This window comes from Schistocerca cancellata, chromosome 12 (genome assembly GCF_023864275.1).
Source record: "Schistocerca cancellata isolate TAMUIC-IGC-003103 chromosome 12, iqSchCanc2.1, whole genome shotgun sequence".
Lineage (NCBI taxonomy): Eukaryota > Metazoa > Arthropoda > Insecta > Orthoptera > Acrididae > Schistocerca > Schistocerca cancellata.
The window spans coordinates 109,534,103-109,554,808 of NC_064637.1; the positions used below are offsets into that span (position 1 = coordinate 109,534,103).

Sequence of the window (20,706 nt, forward strand, 5' to 3'; positions counted from 1 at the left end):
AGAGAGGGAACTTCTTAAAAAGTTTGAGGGCAGTGACTGTGTTGTCCTCCTGTACCATGGGATGTCAGTGTTTGCATTTTTTTTTTTCTGGTACTGTGTTCGTGAATTGCTTCCCTGACCACACATCCTTTAATGTAGTTCATGACAAAAAGTGCAGAGACACAGACTTAGAGATTAATAACATCCTATCTCCCTTTTGCAGCCTCCGCGCCGCCGGCCAACTACAGCCGTGGAGCTGACATGTACGCGGGTGCGTACGGTGGCCGCAGCAACGCGTTCGAGATGCGCCACCACAAGGTCTGACAGACGGCGGCTGCCGGCGGAGAGTGGTGCACGCCGGGCCTCTCTTTTGCTGCCCCCCCGGTTTCCGGAGGCTTCCGGAGCCGGCCGCCCCCGCCCCCGACATAGTCGCGGGGGCGGAGACTACGATGACCACTGCCGCACGAGAGGTGGAACGGCTGTTCTCGGGAGCAAGTGAAGAACTAGTGATTTTTAAAAGGAACATTTGGACCATACGGGGGGGAGAGAAGGCGGGGTGGCATTATCTGTAAGACTCAGATTATCATTACAATTGTGCTCACTGCGAACTTGTGGAGAGAAACTTTTTTCTGACTGAATGACAAATTCCCACCTTCCACGTGACGTCACGTCATTCACCGTCGCTTTTTGGAGTGTGCGACGCTTCGCCAGTCAGTTGAGCATCGGCCCGTACGTCTTACTGTCGTACGCCGGATTGTGCGAGTACAGCTTGCATCTCGGAAGGGGTGCAGACTCTGTGCTAAATCATTTCAGAAGTTTGGTTTTCCACACTGCCCGGAGAGCAAAAGAAGCTGTGGCTGTATGTTGCTGGTGTGGTTGTAAGGTATCGGTTTCGGTTTGATGATGTGGTACGCAGTTTGTTTTTTTCCATTCTTCTCCTGTAAGGGATAACGCAAAGTTATGGATGACACCTATTTGTGTGACATTAATCTTTAATGGAAGCATATCATTAGAGGTATCTGTCAGTATAACAGCACCAAAGACTTGGATTGTAGGGTTTTAGGGTTATATGACAGAAGCTCACTAAATGCATTTGAACTGGTACCCGTGCAGAGCCTGTAAATGTGCAGAGTCCCACAGGCAGTTGTCGAGATGTATAGCCGTGCAAATGTATTGGCGTCGGATACTTCTGTTCCACAATAGACGTGTTCTGATGTGCAACCAGGTAACGGGCTAGATGCTTGCCAAAAATGCTCTTTTGTGTTTTATCTTTCACTACATTTCAGCTACCGCCTAGAAATAAACAAAAATAATTCATTTTAATTGTGTCGAAAGAAATGCATGCTGCTGCAAATATCGTGATGCAGGTTGAGATAACAATTTCTGTGCACCTCAAATTTTTTATTTTTTTTATTTTTTAGTTTCCCTTGCTTGCCATTCATTTGAACCCACAGTTTATTTGGACAGGAAATTTGCAGTAACTGTCTGTGTTCTGCCTGTGCTTTTATGAGAGACAATAAACATCTTTAGCTGAAGCAAAGTAGCCCAAACAGTATTGTATCTGTGCTGTATTTGATTTTTGCGTAGGATTCTGTATATACCTGTGCACAGGCTGCTCAGTTATTAGGGAACATGCGAGGTGTTTCTTTCACCTCTGTGAGTTTTATGAAACTTGCTGCTGCAAGTGGGTACTCGTGTCTGAGTTACTGTGGACCAATAGAGCAAAGTCGTATCAGTTCATTCCACAAAGAAAATCAGCCCTGAGACATTATGCGGTAGTTTTCGTCTGAAGAGATCTGTGGTCACAAGCTCCCGTGCTCCAGTGGCAGTGTCCCCCTTTATATTAGCATCATTTTTTTGACTACATGTTTGTGCTACCTGTTGCACACGAACTTGTGATTTTGTTTATTAGTTATGGATATATTTATTGTTAACAATGTTAGATATTTGCATTAAGTTTTACACTTGACGTTGGTAGAAAGTCTGACTGAGCAGTGGTGGAGCTACCTAAGAGAGAAAATATTTTGTGTAAATTTTTGCTGTAATTTAAAAACATTTCGTAACTTTGCTGATAATTTGAAAGATTATTTATGGCATTTAATATTTTGAGCTACGTAAGCAGTTTGTCGTATTTGAGTGTCAGCAGTTTTTGGTTTTACCTTTCTTTTGTTACGCTTGTATGTGTGAAATTTTATTTTTGTCTTGTAACGATATGGTAGCTCAGTACTGATGGATATTACATGTTTCACATTTTGTATTTGGAAGTAACTTGTTCGTACTCAAACGCAGTATTATTGTGCTCATGTTCCACTTGTCTCTTTCTTTTTTTGTGTAATAAAAGTGATTGATAAGATTGCAATTATTTTTCATTTCACGTTGTTTAGCAACAGCGAACACTGCATGTTATATGCCAAAATGTTCATTTCAGTAATCTGCCTGAAAATATAATTTGAGGGCTTGCGTATTTGTTTGGTATTTGTTTTGAAAGAAGTCAGTATGAGCTATTTGCATGTTTGATGATCTTCTAAGACCCTTGTATTCTTGTAATATTTTTAAGTAGGAAAAAACTGCAGTCTTATTAAACAAAATTGCATGTGCTGGTAGAAAACTGACATTTACAGTTGGGGGGTCTGGTGTATCTAACCAACAGTAATTTGTGCAGAGTCAGTTTGCCCTCTTCCCCTATAAGCTTCAGCTGCTGAGACTGCTCCTTTAATTATTATTGTTTCTGAGCTACATGGGCCATGTCTGTTGCTTGATAAATGCATTTCATGTGCATCCTTTATTGAAAATTCCCAAATCAAAAGAAATTATTTGCAAAGACATATATATTGAAAACTCAGAAAACTTTCTTATTCCCTATGCTTCTGTAATTGAACGGTTCAGCAGAAAAAAGTGCTAACCCTAAATTTAGAAACGGATAGACTGAGCAATTTACCTGTTGTGTTTCTGAATGTGCCACTTGCTGATAGCATGTAGTTTCATATGTAACCGAATGTGCTACATGCAATTCCTCAGAAAAAGTGCATGCGTACACACACACACACACACACACACACACACACACACACACACACACACACACAGAGTGTGGAAAACAGTTGAGTATTTTAAAAGGTTGAAAAAGTTTGTGAACTCCCATTCAAGCAAGGTGCTAAATGGTGTTTGGTTGCAGATAGGATTATAGTGATTGCATTGGTGCTTCATCAACAGTGTTTTGACATTTTTTTTAGTAACATAGCACTATTGGTACACTTAGTCTGAGCATCAGGTAGTCTGCAGTCAGATATGTGATTTGATTTGTGTTGTTCTGTAATTTCATTGAAACATGTGTTATTGTTTGATAAATTACTCACAACTCTGGGTGTGTACTGTGACGTATAACCTACTTAGACAGATGACTTCACTTTAGTGATTATTGTCATTTTACCGCTTTTATGTACGAATGGTTCAGTATTTTCTCTTTTCAGTTTTCAATCATTCGTTAGCAATAGAATCCTATTACTCAAAAACTGGTACAGTAGGTACCATTTTGTGTTACAGTTCAACAAATGGATGTAATGTGGGCATGAAATTATCTACAACGCAGAGCACTGCTTGTTCGTAGGTAAGTTCCCTAACACCACCAAAGGAAAACATCGGAAGGCCTCACTCGTTCCATACACCTGTTATGGACAAGCAACCTCAGTGTTTTCCAGTCCCTGTCTTCTCCTACAGTTTTTAACCTCCACAGCTGCCTCAGTGGAAGTTATTTTTTGATGTCCTATCATCCCATTGTCTTGTTCAGTGTTTTTCACACGTTCATCTCCTCGTCAATTCTGTGGAGAACCTCCTCATTTCTTATCTTACCAGGCTACTCAATTTTCAATATCCTCCTATTGACCATATCTACGTTACTTGATCTCTTCTTTTTTCAGTTTTCTCACAGTCTATGATTCAGTTAGCTACAATACTATGCTCCAAATGCACATTCTCAGAAATTTCTTCCTCACGTTAAGGCCAATATTTGATTCTAGCAATCTTCTGTTAACAAGTAATGCCATCTTTATGAGTGCCACCTTGTGTTAGTTTGGTTACAAGGTAGTGGTATTCCTTCACTTTGCTTCATGGTCCCCAGTATCAAACCAATTTCATTTCTTCTACTCCTCTTTGATGTAGTCTCTCTTTGGTTTACCTTCAGTCCATATTCTTATCTCATTAGACTGTTCATTCCATCCACTAGATCTAATCATAGTTCATCTTAACAGTGATATCCTTTCCTCTGCAATTTTAATCCAACTCCTGAACCTTCCTTTTATTTCCTTCATTACTTCTTCGGCATATAGAATGAACAGTGGAATCAGTAGACTATATCCTTGTTTCACATCCTTCCTAATCTGAGCCCTCCCATTCTTATTTTTCCTTCTTTGTTCTTGTCCATATTTTTTGTTATCTGTATTTCCCTATAGCTTACACACATTTTCCTGTGTATTTCAAACACAGTGGACAATTTTGCAACACCTTTCCTAAGTTGAATCCTATGAATGTGTATACATTTAGTGGACCAAAATCCTGCAGCCAGTGTTCTCTGGTTAGCAACATCCTATTGTCTGCATTGCAAACATTGTGCGATGAAATTTATTGACCTGGATGGTTGTTATCGCTTGCCCCTCCTGTGAACCTATGTTTGTTCAACTTGTTTTTCTTATTTTGATGAATGCGACCACTTCTCAAAATACTGAACAGCTACATTAACTCTGTGTGTGTGTGGATGTACGCACTCAGGGACACATACAAAAAGAACATATTTCTGTAGCTTACAGTGGCAGTATTTTGGCAAAGGATTTTTTATCAGTTGGGAGTATCTATTATGATAGCACCGCTTTTTTAAAAAAAAATTTTATTTATTTATTTTATTTTTTTTTCAAGAAATACATCTCTAGTAAAGTTTGCTAAGTTTGTTGTGAACTTTGCCTGTCAGATATCATGACTGCCTTAAAATCCTGATGTGTACAGAGAAGCTCTGACCTTGCTGATGAATAAATGCATAAAGGAAACTTCAGGGGAGCATAAGAAGTTAAGTGAGGGCATAATTTTTGTATCTTCTCTCCGCTAGACTAATTTTGCTGTGTAAACGTTTTTATTGCTGGATGTTATAACGTGTACAAGCATCTATATATGAGCAGCAGTCACAAAGTTTTAACTACCACTTTGAAAAACAGTCATGTAGTTAATTTTTTGTTTGTTCACTGGTACTCATCTCCAGCCCTGGTACAAGTTGAAGTCTGCACGCTACAGTACCTAGAAGGCCACTGGGGTAGCCAAAACCACAGATACTAGAATACACAGTAGGGATCATGCACAGGAAGGGTTTGAGCTGTGACGTCACCGTACATCCTCCCCTCATGCCGCACTGCATTGAAGCTTATAGGCACACGGCGCACTCGTGTCTAACTCATACACAGGTAGGAATGTAATAGGGTTTAGTGTGTTATTGTTTCTGTTATTATTATTAAGCTTTATATTAAACTATGTTTTTCTGTGGTCGATGAAATGTTAGTGTAAAGCCTCCGAACTATGCCTGTCCCAGATTTTGTTAATAACTCTGAATATTCAAAACATTAAGGTTTAAATCAATCAAACCTGGTAGAACACTAAATTGTCTGAATCTTCTATTTAATAATGACTTCACTAGGAAGAAGATATTTCAATAAGTCTCTGACAAAAGATAATGCTTTATAAGATGTACACTATAAAGTCACATCCTTTTTAAAATCTTCACCATCCTTTCGTAACAACTTGTTGTTGGCAGTCAGAAAAGAGCCCTGAATCACTTTTTGAACTTGTTTTAATTTCGTGTAACTAAGACATACAATGAGAGAGATGATCCTGTAAATGTGCATTGCTTTTCCTAAGGCCTTTTATTTCCACTTCCATAATTTCTAATTGTTGGCATAAGCATGCACTGTGGCATTCACAGCAGTGTTTGTTTTCATGGTCAATGTTTTATCCTGTAGTAATTTCTTCATTATTTGGTAATACATTTATCTGTAAGACATCATTTACTTCTTTAAGGCAGCTTCATTATTGTGACCAAATATTTTTCACATTATTAGGCCATTACTGCACCCTAAATCAGCACAGGACGATGGGAGATTTAGAAATGGAACAGTGTCAGTCTTCCTGTTGCATTTTGAAGCAATATTCAACAGTTCACTTTTCAGATCCCTTTCATAATCCACATGATTGAAATGTATTGAGCAGACATGAGCATATTCAACTCAAAACAAATCTGCACATTTATATGTGTTTATTCATTCTCATTTCATCTCATAGTTTTTGGAAAATTGTGAAATTTAATTCCTAACTTACTTAGCTGTCTGCTGTGGGTAGTACAGTTGGCAGTTATGCAGCAAACCATTTTTTGTCACTTAAAAACTTACTCTAAAACATCCGTCAATACACTGATAATTGTGGCATTACTCTGAACTCAGTCACGAGTAACTAATAAAAATTTGCACTGCCATAAACAACCTAGGTTTCGCTCATGCAGTAGGTTATGGTAACTGCAGGCTACTGAGTGCTGCTTGAGTTCATTCTGATGTCAGCAGCACAGCTTGGTACTGCACATATGCCTTGCGATCCCTACTGTGTATTCTAGCATCCGTCACCAAAACCAATGGCACAGCTCATTGGTAAAATGGAGTACCACATGGTAGTTCACTTTTGCCACCAACAGAGATGTTGTAGCCGTTGTGAGGTGAATCCAGATGACTTCTTTATCTGTCTGGATTGGTCTGGGGCAGCTGCAATATCTCTGCTTGTGGCAAGAATGCACTACCATGTGGTACTCCATTCTTTCAATGAGCTGTGCCATAAGGTTTTGGCTTCTCCAGTGACACGCTAGGTACTGTGGCGTGTTGACATCAATGTATACCAATAGTGGAGACATGTACATTGTATGTCCAAACATTTCCTGCTTGACTGCATTTTTAAAACTTTAAAAATAAAACTATGGTGCTATTTTTCAATATAGTCATCCTTTATTTCAACACACTTTTCACATCTGTGAATTAACAATTCTGTGCCTCTCTTTCTTTTCATCATCATCTTCATACTCAGCTTTCCTCCCTTGATGATCTTTCTTCAGTTTGGAGAAGAGATAGCAGTCACTGGGAGCTGGACTAAAGGGTGGATGGTCAATCTCCTGGAAGCCACATTGCCACATTGTTGCCGTGTGAACTGGCACATTGTCACGGAGAAAGACAAACACTGTGTGACACCCTTTCTCGCCTATTCGTTTGACGGAGTCTCGTAATTTGTGCAGAAGTGAAGCTTAGTATTGTGCATATACCTTCCTTTGAAATCAACTGGGAGAATTCTTCTGGAATCCCACAAGATTGTTACTGTGACCACCTTTGTGGACTCAGTGACCTTCGCCTTTCTTGGTGGAGCTTCATTTGGTTTACGTCATTCAAGAGATTCTCTTTCGGACAGTGGATCATAATGAAGGGCCATAGTTTCATCTCCTGTACCAGTGGGTACTTCATTCCGGTTGCCAGGGCACAGCTTCAAATACTCGGTGCAAAAAGTCACATGGTACTCCTTCTGCACTGCAGAGAGAAGTCTGGACAACCGTCTTGCTCTGACTTTCTTGATGTGATGTGCAAATGATCATGTGCATGATCCAGAGAATGATTACTTAGGTAACCTTAATCTTGCTACAGTTTCCTTGAGTTTCAACTGCCCATCATTTAGAACTTTACTTTCAACAATGGTAATGGGTTCCTCAGTCACCACTTCAACAGGTCATCTGGCACGTAGATCGCCAGCAGTGCTCTCCCTGGCGAGATGGAACTGTTTAGATGATTCCTTCACTGTGGAGTTTGAAGGGGAAGCACAATCGTAAACACCATCCAAGCAGACTTGGATTTCAGCTGGTGCAAACCCTTCTTATGTCAGGAACTTTAACAATGCCCAGTACTCAGTTTTATCCATCGCAGCACTGCAGCGCACAACGCCTCAGTTGAACGAGTGCCACTGTCTGACTGAAGCTAGTAGCGGGCCACAATTTGTGTGCCCATCTCTTGACTGGTATCGCTATCTACTCTCCGAGGCATTTTAACCTTCACACTCATTTTCCAAGTTCAGGTTAGAAGCTTACGGAACCTACCTTGTACCAGCAAACAAACAAAAAAATTAACTGCATGACTTATTTTGTCAAGTTGATAGTTACAGCTTTATGAATACTGCTTGTACACATCAAATAGTAACAAAAATTTTCTTTCTCGTATACTGCTACTTCTGTTTGCTTTATTTATCAGTGAGGCCCATAAATTGTCACATTTCACATCTCCTCCTATTCTTTTACAGTGTTTTTGAATTCCTGGGGCCTCTCAGTATGTCCTAGCATACTAATGATTGCACCTGCATAAAAAAATAAAATAAAACAAATAAAAAAACTTTAGTATCATAGAATCAAATTCTGTGTTTCAAGATTCAACCGTTGCAAGTTTAAGTGTAAACAGTTTGGGCTAGCTGAGCATACATCTGAAAATTCATCTTCATAGACTGGGAGGATGTCTCCAGCATAAGGAGGTGAAACTTGAGACAATAATGAGCCCTAGACCACAGTGTAGTGCTCATAAAACAAGTCTTACAAGCGAATGACCTATCAGTTCGGAGAGCCTGAATTGTGTGATCGAGCTGGCATCTTTGATTCTGTGAATTAGTTATGGACATGAAGCTGCTTTCTTATAGCCCATTTTATGTAACATTTACAAGCAATCAGAATGGTAAAACTGAGCGTCTCTTTCTGCTCAAGCAAGCTGTGTTATTTACACATTATAGGTGCAGTTTCTGCTTCTGAAGTTGAGTGTCTTGATCATTGTGGCTAGGAGTTACTAGGGGTTTCTTCATTGGACAACTGGCATACGGCAAACTAAAGGAAAGTAAGTCAGTTTGTGTTAATATCATTTTACTTAAAACAGCTATTTAGTAATTCTGATTTGCTACTTGTGTTCCTTGTAATGGAATGCTGATTATATGTGGTGCTTTTTTTCCCCTACTAACTGCACTGGCAATTGAACACCAAAATATTGCTTTTTAACGATAAACTTCAGAAACCCTTGTCGCTCGAAATATGCTGTTTGCAAACAGTCCCTAAACTCTGTGTGCGTGAAACATTACTATTTTCTTAAGATTATGTAGTAAATAATTTGATGTTAATTTTGTGATTTTACAGACTTTCTACCAAAAGCAGTGGTCATGTAATTGGGGTGGCACATGGACACATATGTGACTGAAGCTTTTCTGATGAGGCCTCTGTTTGTGCAGATTACGCACAAATTGTATCTTTTCTAAATCGGTCATTGTGGCAAAACAAGGAATGGAAGATAATTTTAAATTCTGATGGTGTTGGTCAACTAACAAAGCTTGGGAAAAAGTTATTCCATCTTCCTATTTTTATGAGGGATCAAGAAGACATATTGAAGCTTTTTGGAAAATTTCGTTAGAAACTTAATTGGAGGAACAACAAAACTAGCATTATGTTCCGTATATGCTGCTCATTGCGGTACAGTTTCCTTCGTATGTTTGGAGTATTTTTTTGTCAGCTCAGATTGTTTAATTTTCTATGTTATTCCTAGTTTGTGCTTGTCTGCTTTCGTACAGGTTCACACACACACACACACACACACACACACACACACACACACACACACACTTATGGGCACCTGACTAAGATTTTCTCTAGGAACTTCATTCAGAGTGCACACTTCCTGCAGCTGATGTGCAAATACATACTAAATAGTATATTTTTTACGTAATTTGATGAAAGAACAAGTTGATCTTCTGTTGGATAACAAGGAACTGGAAAAGTCATAATAAGATTGCAATAAGAATCACCTACACTTATAACATTGCATTTTATTATTGTGATTTGCAAAACAAATTAACATGCAAGGTTTTGTGGTGCTTTTTTAAAGCAATATTTGTCAGTGTTGTGCTGGTCTCATTTCAGATGCATTAAATGAGGGCAGGATGGCTTGTGTTCATTATTTTAGTTTGTAAATGCTAAGATAAAGAATTTGTCTATTCTATGATTCCTATCACATGCTTGAAACTCTACATTTCTTTTCTCATATTTCACCCTTTCAAATACATCATCCCATACAGAAACCTGTTCACTATTCGGTTTCTTGGAGAGCGGTGATGTCCCCGCCCCAAACACTCTTTCTCTTCTCACTCTTGTCTTCCAAAAATTGAAAATAATTATGTGCTTGAAGTACATAGCTTTTTTAAAATGCAAAACAGCGGACTGCAGTTTTCAAGAATTTAATCCCCCTCAGCAGCTGTTAGGGTAACAAGATGGTTTGAAACATCATGTCCTTCAGAGTGAATTTTCTTTTTCTTCCATTCCAGTACGGTATTGTTGTTAGATACTAGTGAAAGTGCAGTAGATGAGTAAGTTCAATGTAGAATAGGCCTTGTTTCAGTTGTACCATACCAGACCGATCATGAGGACAATGTTCGGAATAAAGGCGTAACAGTGAAGCTAAAAAGTAGTCTTATTCACTCTTTGATGGCATAATGGAGGTTTCTGTTACAGTTCTGCTCAATTAGCCATGTGCCCCTCTAATTTGAAATTTAATTTTAAGATTTATGCTTTGCAGATCTGTTATGTCTCAGGCAATGCCAAATAATGTCTTCATGCCAAAAAATTATTAGGTGATATTGTGTGTGTGTGTGTGTGTGTGTGTGTGTGTGTGTGTGTGTGTGTGTGTGTGTGTGTACGTGTGTGTGTGTGTGAGTGAGTGAGAGAGAGAGAGAGAGAGAGAGAGAGAGAAAAGGCATGAAAAGAAGAGGAAAAAAGAAAGCATTTGTAAGCGTTGGAAATGTTCTGTATAAACACAAATTAATTATGTATGCATGTAGTTTAAAGTTGTGCCTCTCCTTTCTGAGTGTGCCTGAACACAAATACAGTGTTGTATGTGAATGTATCTATCAGGTGAGATTTACCACCTGTAGCAAAAGTTGATAGCAAAGAAAAAAGGGAGGAATGCATTTTGACTCGTATTGTAACGCATTTGAAATTGAAGTCACAACGTACAATAATTATGCGTAATGTAACTGATAACTGTATATATGATACATACATTTTAATATAAATCTTATTTCTGTATTACCACATTTTTATCAGTGTGTTCTATGTGGGAGTCGCTGTGTGCTTGTGTTGTGCAGATGGACAAAGCCAGAAAGGTCTGCCAATCAGATTTTCTCGTGCTTTCGAAAACTTTGTTTCCTGTAATCTGTGTTTGTTCCACAGGCTGACTGTTGATATTATGCAGCCGTATGTATAAAGAGATTAAGTCTGTTGACATATATTTCTTTAATGTGTATGTAATTAACTGTGTATTCACAGACGGTGAGGTTAAAGTTAGTTTCAAGTTTGTCGCACTATTGAATTCCTCCTGCAAGACTTTCACATTTAGAAAAGAGTTGATCTCCTGTATTATTTCTTTACTGCCATTCATTGTAATACTCATAGCTACAATAGATGTGAATGGCTGAGGTTGTTCCACAAATCGTGTGTAACTGATCAAAACAGTGTGTGCAGTGCTCTGATTCTCAGGAAGTGAGACGGTAGTGAAAAACCATTTGATTATTTTGTTAAAATAAGTGTCCATGGCAATTACATTTTTGGTATTTTGTGCATTTACAACTGCATATTTACTTTTTAAAATCTGATGAAATCAATGTTATTCAATTAAAAATACTTCAGAAGACTATTATTCTTTCTTAATAATAAACTCTGTTAATTAATACCTGGTTTGGAAACGGTGTTGGTTGACTTCACAGTTGCAGGTTGGCAAGGGATCGTATCAGGAATGAGACAGATGCTGCAGGGAAGAACTAGTTGTGGCCAACAGATCTAATAAAAATTAAAACTTTAAATGTAGGTGACTACTGTCACTGACTACTGAACACAAAGCGGTATTAAGTAAAGAAACAAAAGATACATGCTGGTGGTAATGGGAAGTGCTACACATGAACACCATGACAAAACTCTACTACACTGATACCCCAAAATTTCCATGCCTAGGGACTGTGTTGATTAAAATATCATCATTATGGGAGTGTATTTTGAGTATAGGAATAATTATTTTGAAAAATCTATTTGATATAACACATTTTTTTAAGAGAGCTAAAAATAACCCTGTACAGATAGTCCTGAAAATTTGACTTGTGAATTTTTGATCTTCTTTTTTTATGGTGACTTTGTCCTACACCAGCACAGGATCAGCAAGGGTATCATATGGATCTGGCATGGTTAATTTAATGGATTCATATGAAAGTGAGCAAAAGTTTTCTAAATGGTTGTGAATTGTGTAACTGAGGTAGGAGTGGGGTACCAGCCTTGTATTCGCGTAGCTGGATGTGGGAAACCACCTAACAACCACATCCAGGCAGACAGGCATGCCGATCGCTATTATTAATCCGCCGAGTGGATTCAATCAGGAGTCTGTGCACCTTCCCATCCTGCAAGCGGCACTTTACATACACAGCTATCCGGGCAGATGGCTTTGAATTTTTAATAGCTATGTCAATACTTGTAAATTTTAAAATGAAAAATGTGGAGTGCATGCAATTGATGCATGAATAGTTCAGCTAAGTTGCTAACAATTTTATTGCACTGCAAATGATACGAACTGCTGTGTGATTTTTCTCAACAACAGCTACTCTCTACACTCATTATTCTTATCTATCGCTTGCACTTGACATTTTCATTTTAAATTATACAAGTAATGTCATAGCTGTTAAAAATTTGTGAGCACATATTTTCAGAACTACTTGTATGGGGTCAGGAATGTGTGTGGGATTAGGAGAAATTATTTTATACTCCCCAGCCCACTTTAAAAATGTGTTGTATTAAAATGGTTTTTTAATTCAGATAATCATTTTTTGCCTTTTAGTCTCTTGTACAAGAAATTTTCCAATCAATTTCAAACATTTTGATGAGATTATGACAGAGAGATGTTATAAATTTGAGGTTTATTTCGAACAGTGGAAACTGCAGGTTGGTACATGAACAATATTAGAAAAAGGATAGACTGGTATTCACTGTAAAGACAATCTGTTTAGCTGCAGACAGGCACAATGCAACACACTGCACACATTGTGTGGTCCCCTGACTTGTCACCCATGGAGTATGTCTCGGATGTGATAGAAGGATACAGATGAAGTGCGATCAAAAAGTAATGGGAATTTTTCTTTCCCTTGAAAGCATTATAGCTTACACATTATAGCTTCCAAACAGGGCCTTCTTCAGCAAAGAAAACACACACACACACACACACACACACACACACACACACACACACACACATTCACACAAGCAAGCACACCTCATGCAAACGTGACTGCTACCATCGGTAACTCCTACCAGAATGGCATTCTGGTTGGAGCTGTTGATAGTGGTCATGGGTGTGTGTGTGTGTGTGTGTGTGTTTGTTTTCTTTGCTGAAAAAGGCTTTGTCTGTGAAGGCTATATGCCTGTCCTCAATGGGTCATCTTTATTGGGAGTAAGAATGTACCCTTAACCCAATATTGTTCAGTTTTCTTTCAGTTTTGCTTCACTTGAGTCAACCAATGTACTGCTTTCTCCTACATTTATCTCACAAAAAGGCTGTAAAGATAAAAATTAGAGAGGAGTAGCTGACATGAAGACTTACCAGCAATCGTTCTTACTATGAAATATTTGCAACTGGAACAGGAAAACGGGGAAATAGCTGTGAGACAAGAAAGTGAGATAATATTGCACTGTCCTCCAGTTCTGAGCTGTGTTGAACGTTTCAAGTCTCTAGCTTGTCGGGAAGTTAGTTTGAAATCGACTGTAAAATGTGTACCAGACAAACCGACAAAGCGATGTAATAAAAATGCATTAAAAAGCTGTGTCATGGATGAGGTATGGTGCGAATACATGATGATTATTGTTTGTGTACAACGTCTCAAGAATTTTTCAGTTGGGAACCATAACACATCATGCCCAGAGGAGGAGCACGTGGAGCCTAGTGTCATCTTTGGGTTTTTGAAAGAGGTTGAATAACCGGCACTACACTGGCAGATCGCCCAGACAGCTGCCATAGTGGAATGACAGCAGACTGAGTGGTGACGAGATAGACTCAGGACAAAGGTGTCAAGAAGAGCAGGCACAGATCGGTTCAACTGCCTCTGATGAATAGCTGGTTGGATAACAGCTTAAATCTGAGCAAAGGTTTTAGGGAGTGAAATAATCAGACGATCAATTTCAATTACAAAATGATCTAGAGGGAATTTCTGTATGGTGCAAAAAGTGGCAATTGGCACTAACAAAGGAAAGTGCGAGGTCATCCACATGGGTACTAAAAGAAATCCGATAAATTTTGGGTATAAAGTAAAACGCAAAAATGTAAGGCCTGTCAATTCAACTAATAACCAAGGAATTACAATTACGAGCAACTTAAATTGGAAAGACCACATAGATAACATTGTGGGGAAGGTGAAACAAAGACTGCGCTTTGTTGGCAGAACACTTACAAGATGCGACAGACCCACAAAAGAGACAGCCTACATTACACTTTTCCGTCCTTTGCTGAAATATTGCTGCGCGGTATGGGATCCTTACAAGGTAGGATTGATGGAGGACATCGAAAAATTGCAAAGCAGGGCAACTCGTTTTGTGTTATTGTGCAATAGGGGTGAGAGTGTCACTGATATGATACGCGAGTTGGGGTGGCAGCCACTGAAACAAAGGCGGTTTTCTTTGTGGCGAGATCTATTTACAAAATTTCAATCACCAACTTTCTCTTCCGAATGCGAAAATATTTTGTTGACACCCACCAACGTAAGGAGAATGATCATCATAATAAAATAAGAGAAATCAGAGCTCTAACAGAAACGTTTAGGTGTTCCTTTTTCCCACGCGCCATTAGAGAGTGGAATGGTGGAGAAGTAGTATGAAAATTTCGAAGAACCCTCTGCCAGGCACTTAAGTGTGAATTGCTTAGTAACCATGTAGATGTAGAAGGGTGTCACGACAAACAGTCAGGAACAGATTACTGGGAGCTGGCTAGTCTCTGTGTACATAAATGATATGCCACTCAGAGTGGGTAGCAGTCTGTGGTTGTTAGCTGATAATGCCGTGGTGAACAAGATGTCAAAGATGGGTGATAGTAGGATGATACAAGACTACTTGGACAGAATTTCTTGTTGGTATTATGAAAGGCAGCCATCTCTAAATGTAGAAGAATGTAAGTTAATACACATGAGTATGGGAAACAAACCCTTAATGTTTCAATACAGCATTAGTAATGTCCTGCTCGACACAGACACAAATACCTGGGCCTAATGTTGCAAAGTGATATGAAATGGAATGAGCATGGGAGGATTGTGATTGGGAAGGCGAGTGGTTGACTTCGGTTGATTGGGAGAATTTTAGGAAAATGTGTTTCATCTGTAAAAGAGTCCACCTCGATAGCTGAATGGTCAGAGTGACGGAGTGCCATCCTAAGGGGCCGGGTTCAATTCCCGGCTGGGTCAGGGATTTTCTCCATTCAGGGACTGGGTGTTGTGTTGTCTTCATCATCATTTCATCCACATCCAGCAAGCAGGTCACCCAATGTGTTGTCGAATGTAATAAGACTTGCACCAAGGTGACCGGACCTGCCCCGTGAGGTGCCTCCCGGCCAATGATGCCAAACACTCATTTCCATCTGTAAAAGAGACCATACGTAGCATGTTAGTGTGACCTACTCTTGACTACTTGTTTGACTGTTCCGGATCCACACCAGGTCAGATTAAAGGAAGACATCCGAGCAATTTGGAAGTGACAGCTAGATTTGTTACCAGTAGATACAAACAACATGCACGTGTTACGGAGATGCTTTGAGAACTCAAATGGGAATCCCGAGAGGGATGGTGACATTCTTTTCAAGGAACACTGTCGAGAAATTTTAGAGATCCAACTGTCTGCAGAACGATCCTGCTACCGCGAGCATACATTTTGTGCAAGAACCATGAAGAAAACATATGGAGGCGTGTAGACAGTCGTTTTTCCCTCACTCTGTCTGCGAGTGAAACAGGAAAGGAAATGAGTAGTAGTGATACGGGTCACACTCCACCACACTCCGTACGGTGGCTTGTGGAGTATACAGGGTGAAAGGTATTTAAACCGACAAACTCTGGAAGGTTGTAGGGGACATCAAAACAAATATTTTTCCCTATTGTTATTTTTTCCTATGAGGCGTATTTAAACAGGTAGAGGAAGATTTCTCTAGCGGCAAATTAATTAAACCAACAAATACTTCTCCACTTTTTTATGACCAAGAGGCAACACATTAACACAACCCAATTTCAATTACAGTAGATTTTCAAAAATGCCTCCATTGACACGTAAACAAAGGTTACTCCGTTGGATCATGTTCTGTCTGACATGGGCAAAAACCCCAGGAGTATCCTGAATTGTTCCTGCTGCTGCTACTATCCGGGCAACCAGATCCTCTTCTGATGCAACAGGAGTTGTGTAAACAAGGTTGCGCATCTCTCCCCACACAAAGAAGTCCAGAGGGGACATATCTGGGGATTGAGCAGGCCATGGTACAGGACCATCTCTGCCAATCCACGTTTCTGGGAACCGTCGGTCCAGGAATCGACGCACACGACAACTGGAATGTGCCGGCGCCCGTCATGTTGGAACCACATGTGTTGTCTTGTAGGGAGGGGGACATCTTCCAGCAATTCCGGCAATGCTCTGGAGAGAAAATTGTAATAGTGCCTACCATTTAATGGCCTACGTAGCAGATACGGCCCAATTAAACAGTCCCCAACAACATCGACCCACACATTAACGAAGAACCGCACTTGATGAGCGCTAGTAACTGTGGCATGTGGGTTATCCTCACTCCAAACATGCAAATTGTGCATGTTGAAGCCTTCATCACGCCCGAACATTGATTCATCGGTAAACAACACAGAGGATGGAAATCTAGGATGCATCTCACACAGTTCCAGGTACCACAGCAAAAACTGTGCTCTGGGTGGATAATCAACTGGTTCCAGGTTGTGGACACGCTGTAAGTGAAACGGACATTACAACTGCTCTCGAAGGACTGTTCATACAGTCGTCTGATTCGTTCCCATGTTACGTGCAATTGCACGAGTGCTGATTGAAGGATCGTGCTCCCCATACTGCAAGACAGCTTCCTCAAATTGCAGCATTCTTAAAGCACGACGGCGTCCCTGTCTAGGTAATCTGCTAAATGACCCTGTCTCACGCAGCAAAGGTCGTATGATGCGGGATACGGCAATTAGGATATTGTTGTTGATAAACCCACCGTGCAGCCCGTCCGTTGTTGTGCGCTACCAACTATATCAGTGAACTCACTCCAGATGTATCGCTCCATTAGTAAACAGAGACAATGCACCACTACACTGGTGGACAGCAATCAACTGAAGAGCGTAATACAACTAAATATCGTTATACGGCCTCTAACAACTGAAGAGCGTAATACGACCTCCACCGGTTTAAATAATCCCCATAGGAAAAAATGACATTGGGAAAAATAATTGTTTTGATGTCCCCTACAACCTCCCAGAGTTTGTCGGTTTAAATACTTTTCACCCTGTATGTGCAGATGTAGGTATCTTGAGTTGCCATGCATCATTTCCAGTCACTGTTATCATGGACAACAGAGTCTTGCATACTGTAGTGTCAGAGTCAGTTGGGACACAGTCCGTCCCCAGTAGCTGTATGGTCAGTGCGACAGATTGTCAATCCTCTGGGCCTGGGTTTGATTCCCGGCTGGGCCGAGGAATTTTCTCCGCACAGGGACTGGGTGTCGTGCTCTCCTCATCGTCATCCTATCATCCTCATCAACTGCAGGTCGCCAAAGTGACGTCAAATTGAAAGACCGGCACCCATCGACTGGCCTGCCCAACAGGGGGCCCTAAACATATGATTAAATAAACGTTGGGACACAGATGGCATTCTGTGGTGTGACAGTCGCATTGTGGCCAATGATGATACGGTGAAAGGCCATAAGAAGCAGCGACTCTTGTAAAATATGTTTCACTCATTAGGCCATCTTATGCAGCAACCCCGATTCTCGATACGCACACCTTTAACCATGGTCCGGGGCTACTGGAAATGGCAACTGGACTGATTTGACAGTTTCTGAAGGGAGGTGAATGCTCAGCAGTATGTGGCAAGAATTGTGAACCCTGTTGTCATACTGTTTGTGACCAGGCTGCCAAGTGCCATATTCTAGCAGGATAATGTCAGACATCACACACCATAAACATCTCGAGCATTATGCGTATCCTCAACTTATTGTGTGGTCCCCTGACTTGTCACCCATGGAGTATGTTTCGGATGTGATAGAAGGAAATGGATGAAGTGCGATTAAAAACTAATAGGAATTTTTGTTTTTCTTGCAGAATCTTTATTTATTCAGTGTGTAAAGCTTCCCCCCCCCCTCTCCCCCCCTTTCATGAACTGTGGAACTTAACGTTGGTGGAGGCTTGCATGCCTCAGCGATACAGATAGCCATACCATAGGTGCAACCACAAAGGAGGTAATTAGATTAGAAAATGAAACACTTAAATTAATAGATGAGTTTTGCTATTTAGGGAGCAAAATAACTGATGACGGTCGAAGTAGAGAGGATATAAAATATAGACTGTCAATGGAAAGGAAAGCGTTTCTGAAGAAGAGAAATTTGTTAACATCGAGTATAGATTTAAGTGTCAGGAAGTCGTTTCTGAAAGTATTTGTATGGAGTGTAGCCATGTATAAAAGTGAAATGTGGACAATAAATAGTTTAGAAAAGAAGAGAATAGAAGCTTTCGAAATGTGGTGCTACATAAGAATGCTGAAGATTAGATGGGTAGATCACATAACTAATGAGGAGGTACTGAATAGAATTGGGGAGAAGAGAAATTTGTGGCACAACTTGACTAGAAGAAGGGATCGGTTGGTAGGACATGTTCTGAGGCATCAAGGAATCACCAATTTGGTACTGAAAGGCAGCGTGGAGGGTAAAAATCGTAGAGGGAGACCAAGAGATGAATACACCAAGCAGTTTCAGAAGGATGTAGGTTGCAGTAGGTACTGGGAGATGAAGAAGCTTGCCCAGGATAGAGTAGCATGGAGAGCTGCATCAAACCAGTCTCTGGCCTGAAAACCTCAACAACAACAAGAAAGCCTCCAAAATAGAAGTTTTATTGCCCACATTGCAGCTGATACATATTGTCACAATGTTAGGTAATTATTTATTCATCAATATCAACTTTGTCAAAAAAAAAAAAATGGCTCTGAGCACTATGGGACTTAACTGCTGAGGTCATCAGCCCTCTAGAACTTAGAACTACTGAAACCTAGCTAACCTAAGGACATCACACACATCCATGCCCGAGGCAGGATTCGAACTTGCAACCGTAGCGGTCGCGCGGTTCCAGACTGTAGCGCCTAGAACCGCTCGGGCACTTCGGCCGGCCTCAACTTTGTCCCCTTCTAAGTAATCCCCCTTACATGTGAAACAGTTGTGCCAGAACTTTTGTCCAACTGTGGAAGCAATTCTAGAACTCACTTTTCGTATCGTGTTCAGCTCCTTCTGCGATTTTGTTTTTATCTAATCAGTGGTGGCAAGACGACGTCCTTCCATGTTTTTCTTCAGCCTCGGAAATAAAAAAAAAAAAAAGGTCGCAGGGGCCATGTCCGGCGAATACGGTGGTTGAGGCAATATAATAGTTTTATTTTTTGGGAAAAGATCACGAACAAGTATTGAGGTGTGAGCGGAAGCGTTATCGTGATGCAATTTCCATGAGTGATTTTGGCGCAATTCTGGTCGTTTTCTTCGGATTGCTTCATGCAAACGGCGCATAACTTCCAGGTAGTATTCCCTATTGGCTCTACGACTATAAAGCAGGAACTCATGGTGCGCTATCTCATTGTAATCGAACAAAACAGTGTTCAGAGCCTTCATATGTGATCGAACTTGCAGAATTTGTTTCGGTCTTTGCTCTTGAGGCAGTTTCCATTGGGACGTTGGCGCCTCTGTTTCGACGTCATACCCGTTATAATGTTCTTTAGAAGTTCTGTATCATTATCGACTTCATTCATTAATGCCTTAACAATGTCTACGCCATGTTGTTTTTGGTCTCAATTTGACAAGGTCGGAAAAAAAACTTCGCTGCTACAAGTCTTAATGCCCAAAACATCCGAAATAATGGCTCGGTGTGAGCCAAATGATATGCCGACATCATCAGAAACCTCTCTGATGGCCATTTAGCTATGAGGGTTGGAACTTTAATAGTGGCAACTATTTATTTGTAGCTCGTACAAAATAGATACGTGTTTCAAAGTTTTACTGACCTTCAAAGTAGTCACCAGCATTGTGCATAACCCGTTGCCAGCGATGTGGAAGTCGTAGGATACCCTCAGCAGTGCCAGTTCTGTTGACAGTTCGAGCGGCGCGGTCTATTGCCCGACGAATTTGTAGCAGTTGCCGTGAAGTGTTTCCTTCAGTTCAGAAATCGAGTTGAACTCACGAGGGCATGTGTACACACATGCAATGTGCAACTCTTGGCTGCATCTGGTCTATACAGTAGAGTTGTGGCGATTCGTGAATGAGTCGTTCATTTGAACGACTCTAAATAAAGAATCGTAAGAATCGAATCGTGATACGGACGAATCGTAGTTCAAAAGAATCG

General features: G+C 40.4%; 1 protein-coding gene across 2 annotated transcripts in view; it reads left to right on the forward strand.

The window, feature by feature from the left end:
• LOC126109384 (disintegrin and metalloproteinase domain-containing protein 10) overlaps positions 1-2,338 on the forward strand; it is a 512,346-nt gene extending 510,008 nt beyond the window's left edge. For both annotated transcript variants that reach the window (XM_049914406.1, XM_049914407.1), the window contains exon 15: positions 203-2,338. In XM_049914406.1, coding sequence (XP_049770363.1) covers positions 203-303 — 101 coding nt within the window. In that variant the 3' untranslated portion in view covers positions 304-2,338. The remainder of the gene's footprint in view (positions 1-202) is intronic.
• The last annotated feature ends 18,368 nt before the right edge of the window (positions 2,339-20,706 follow it).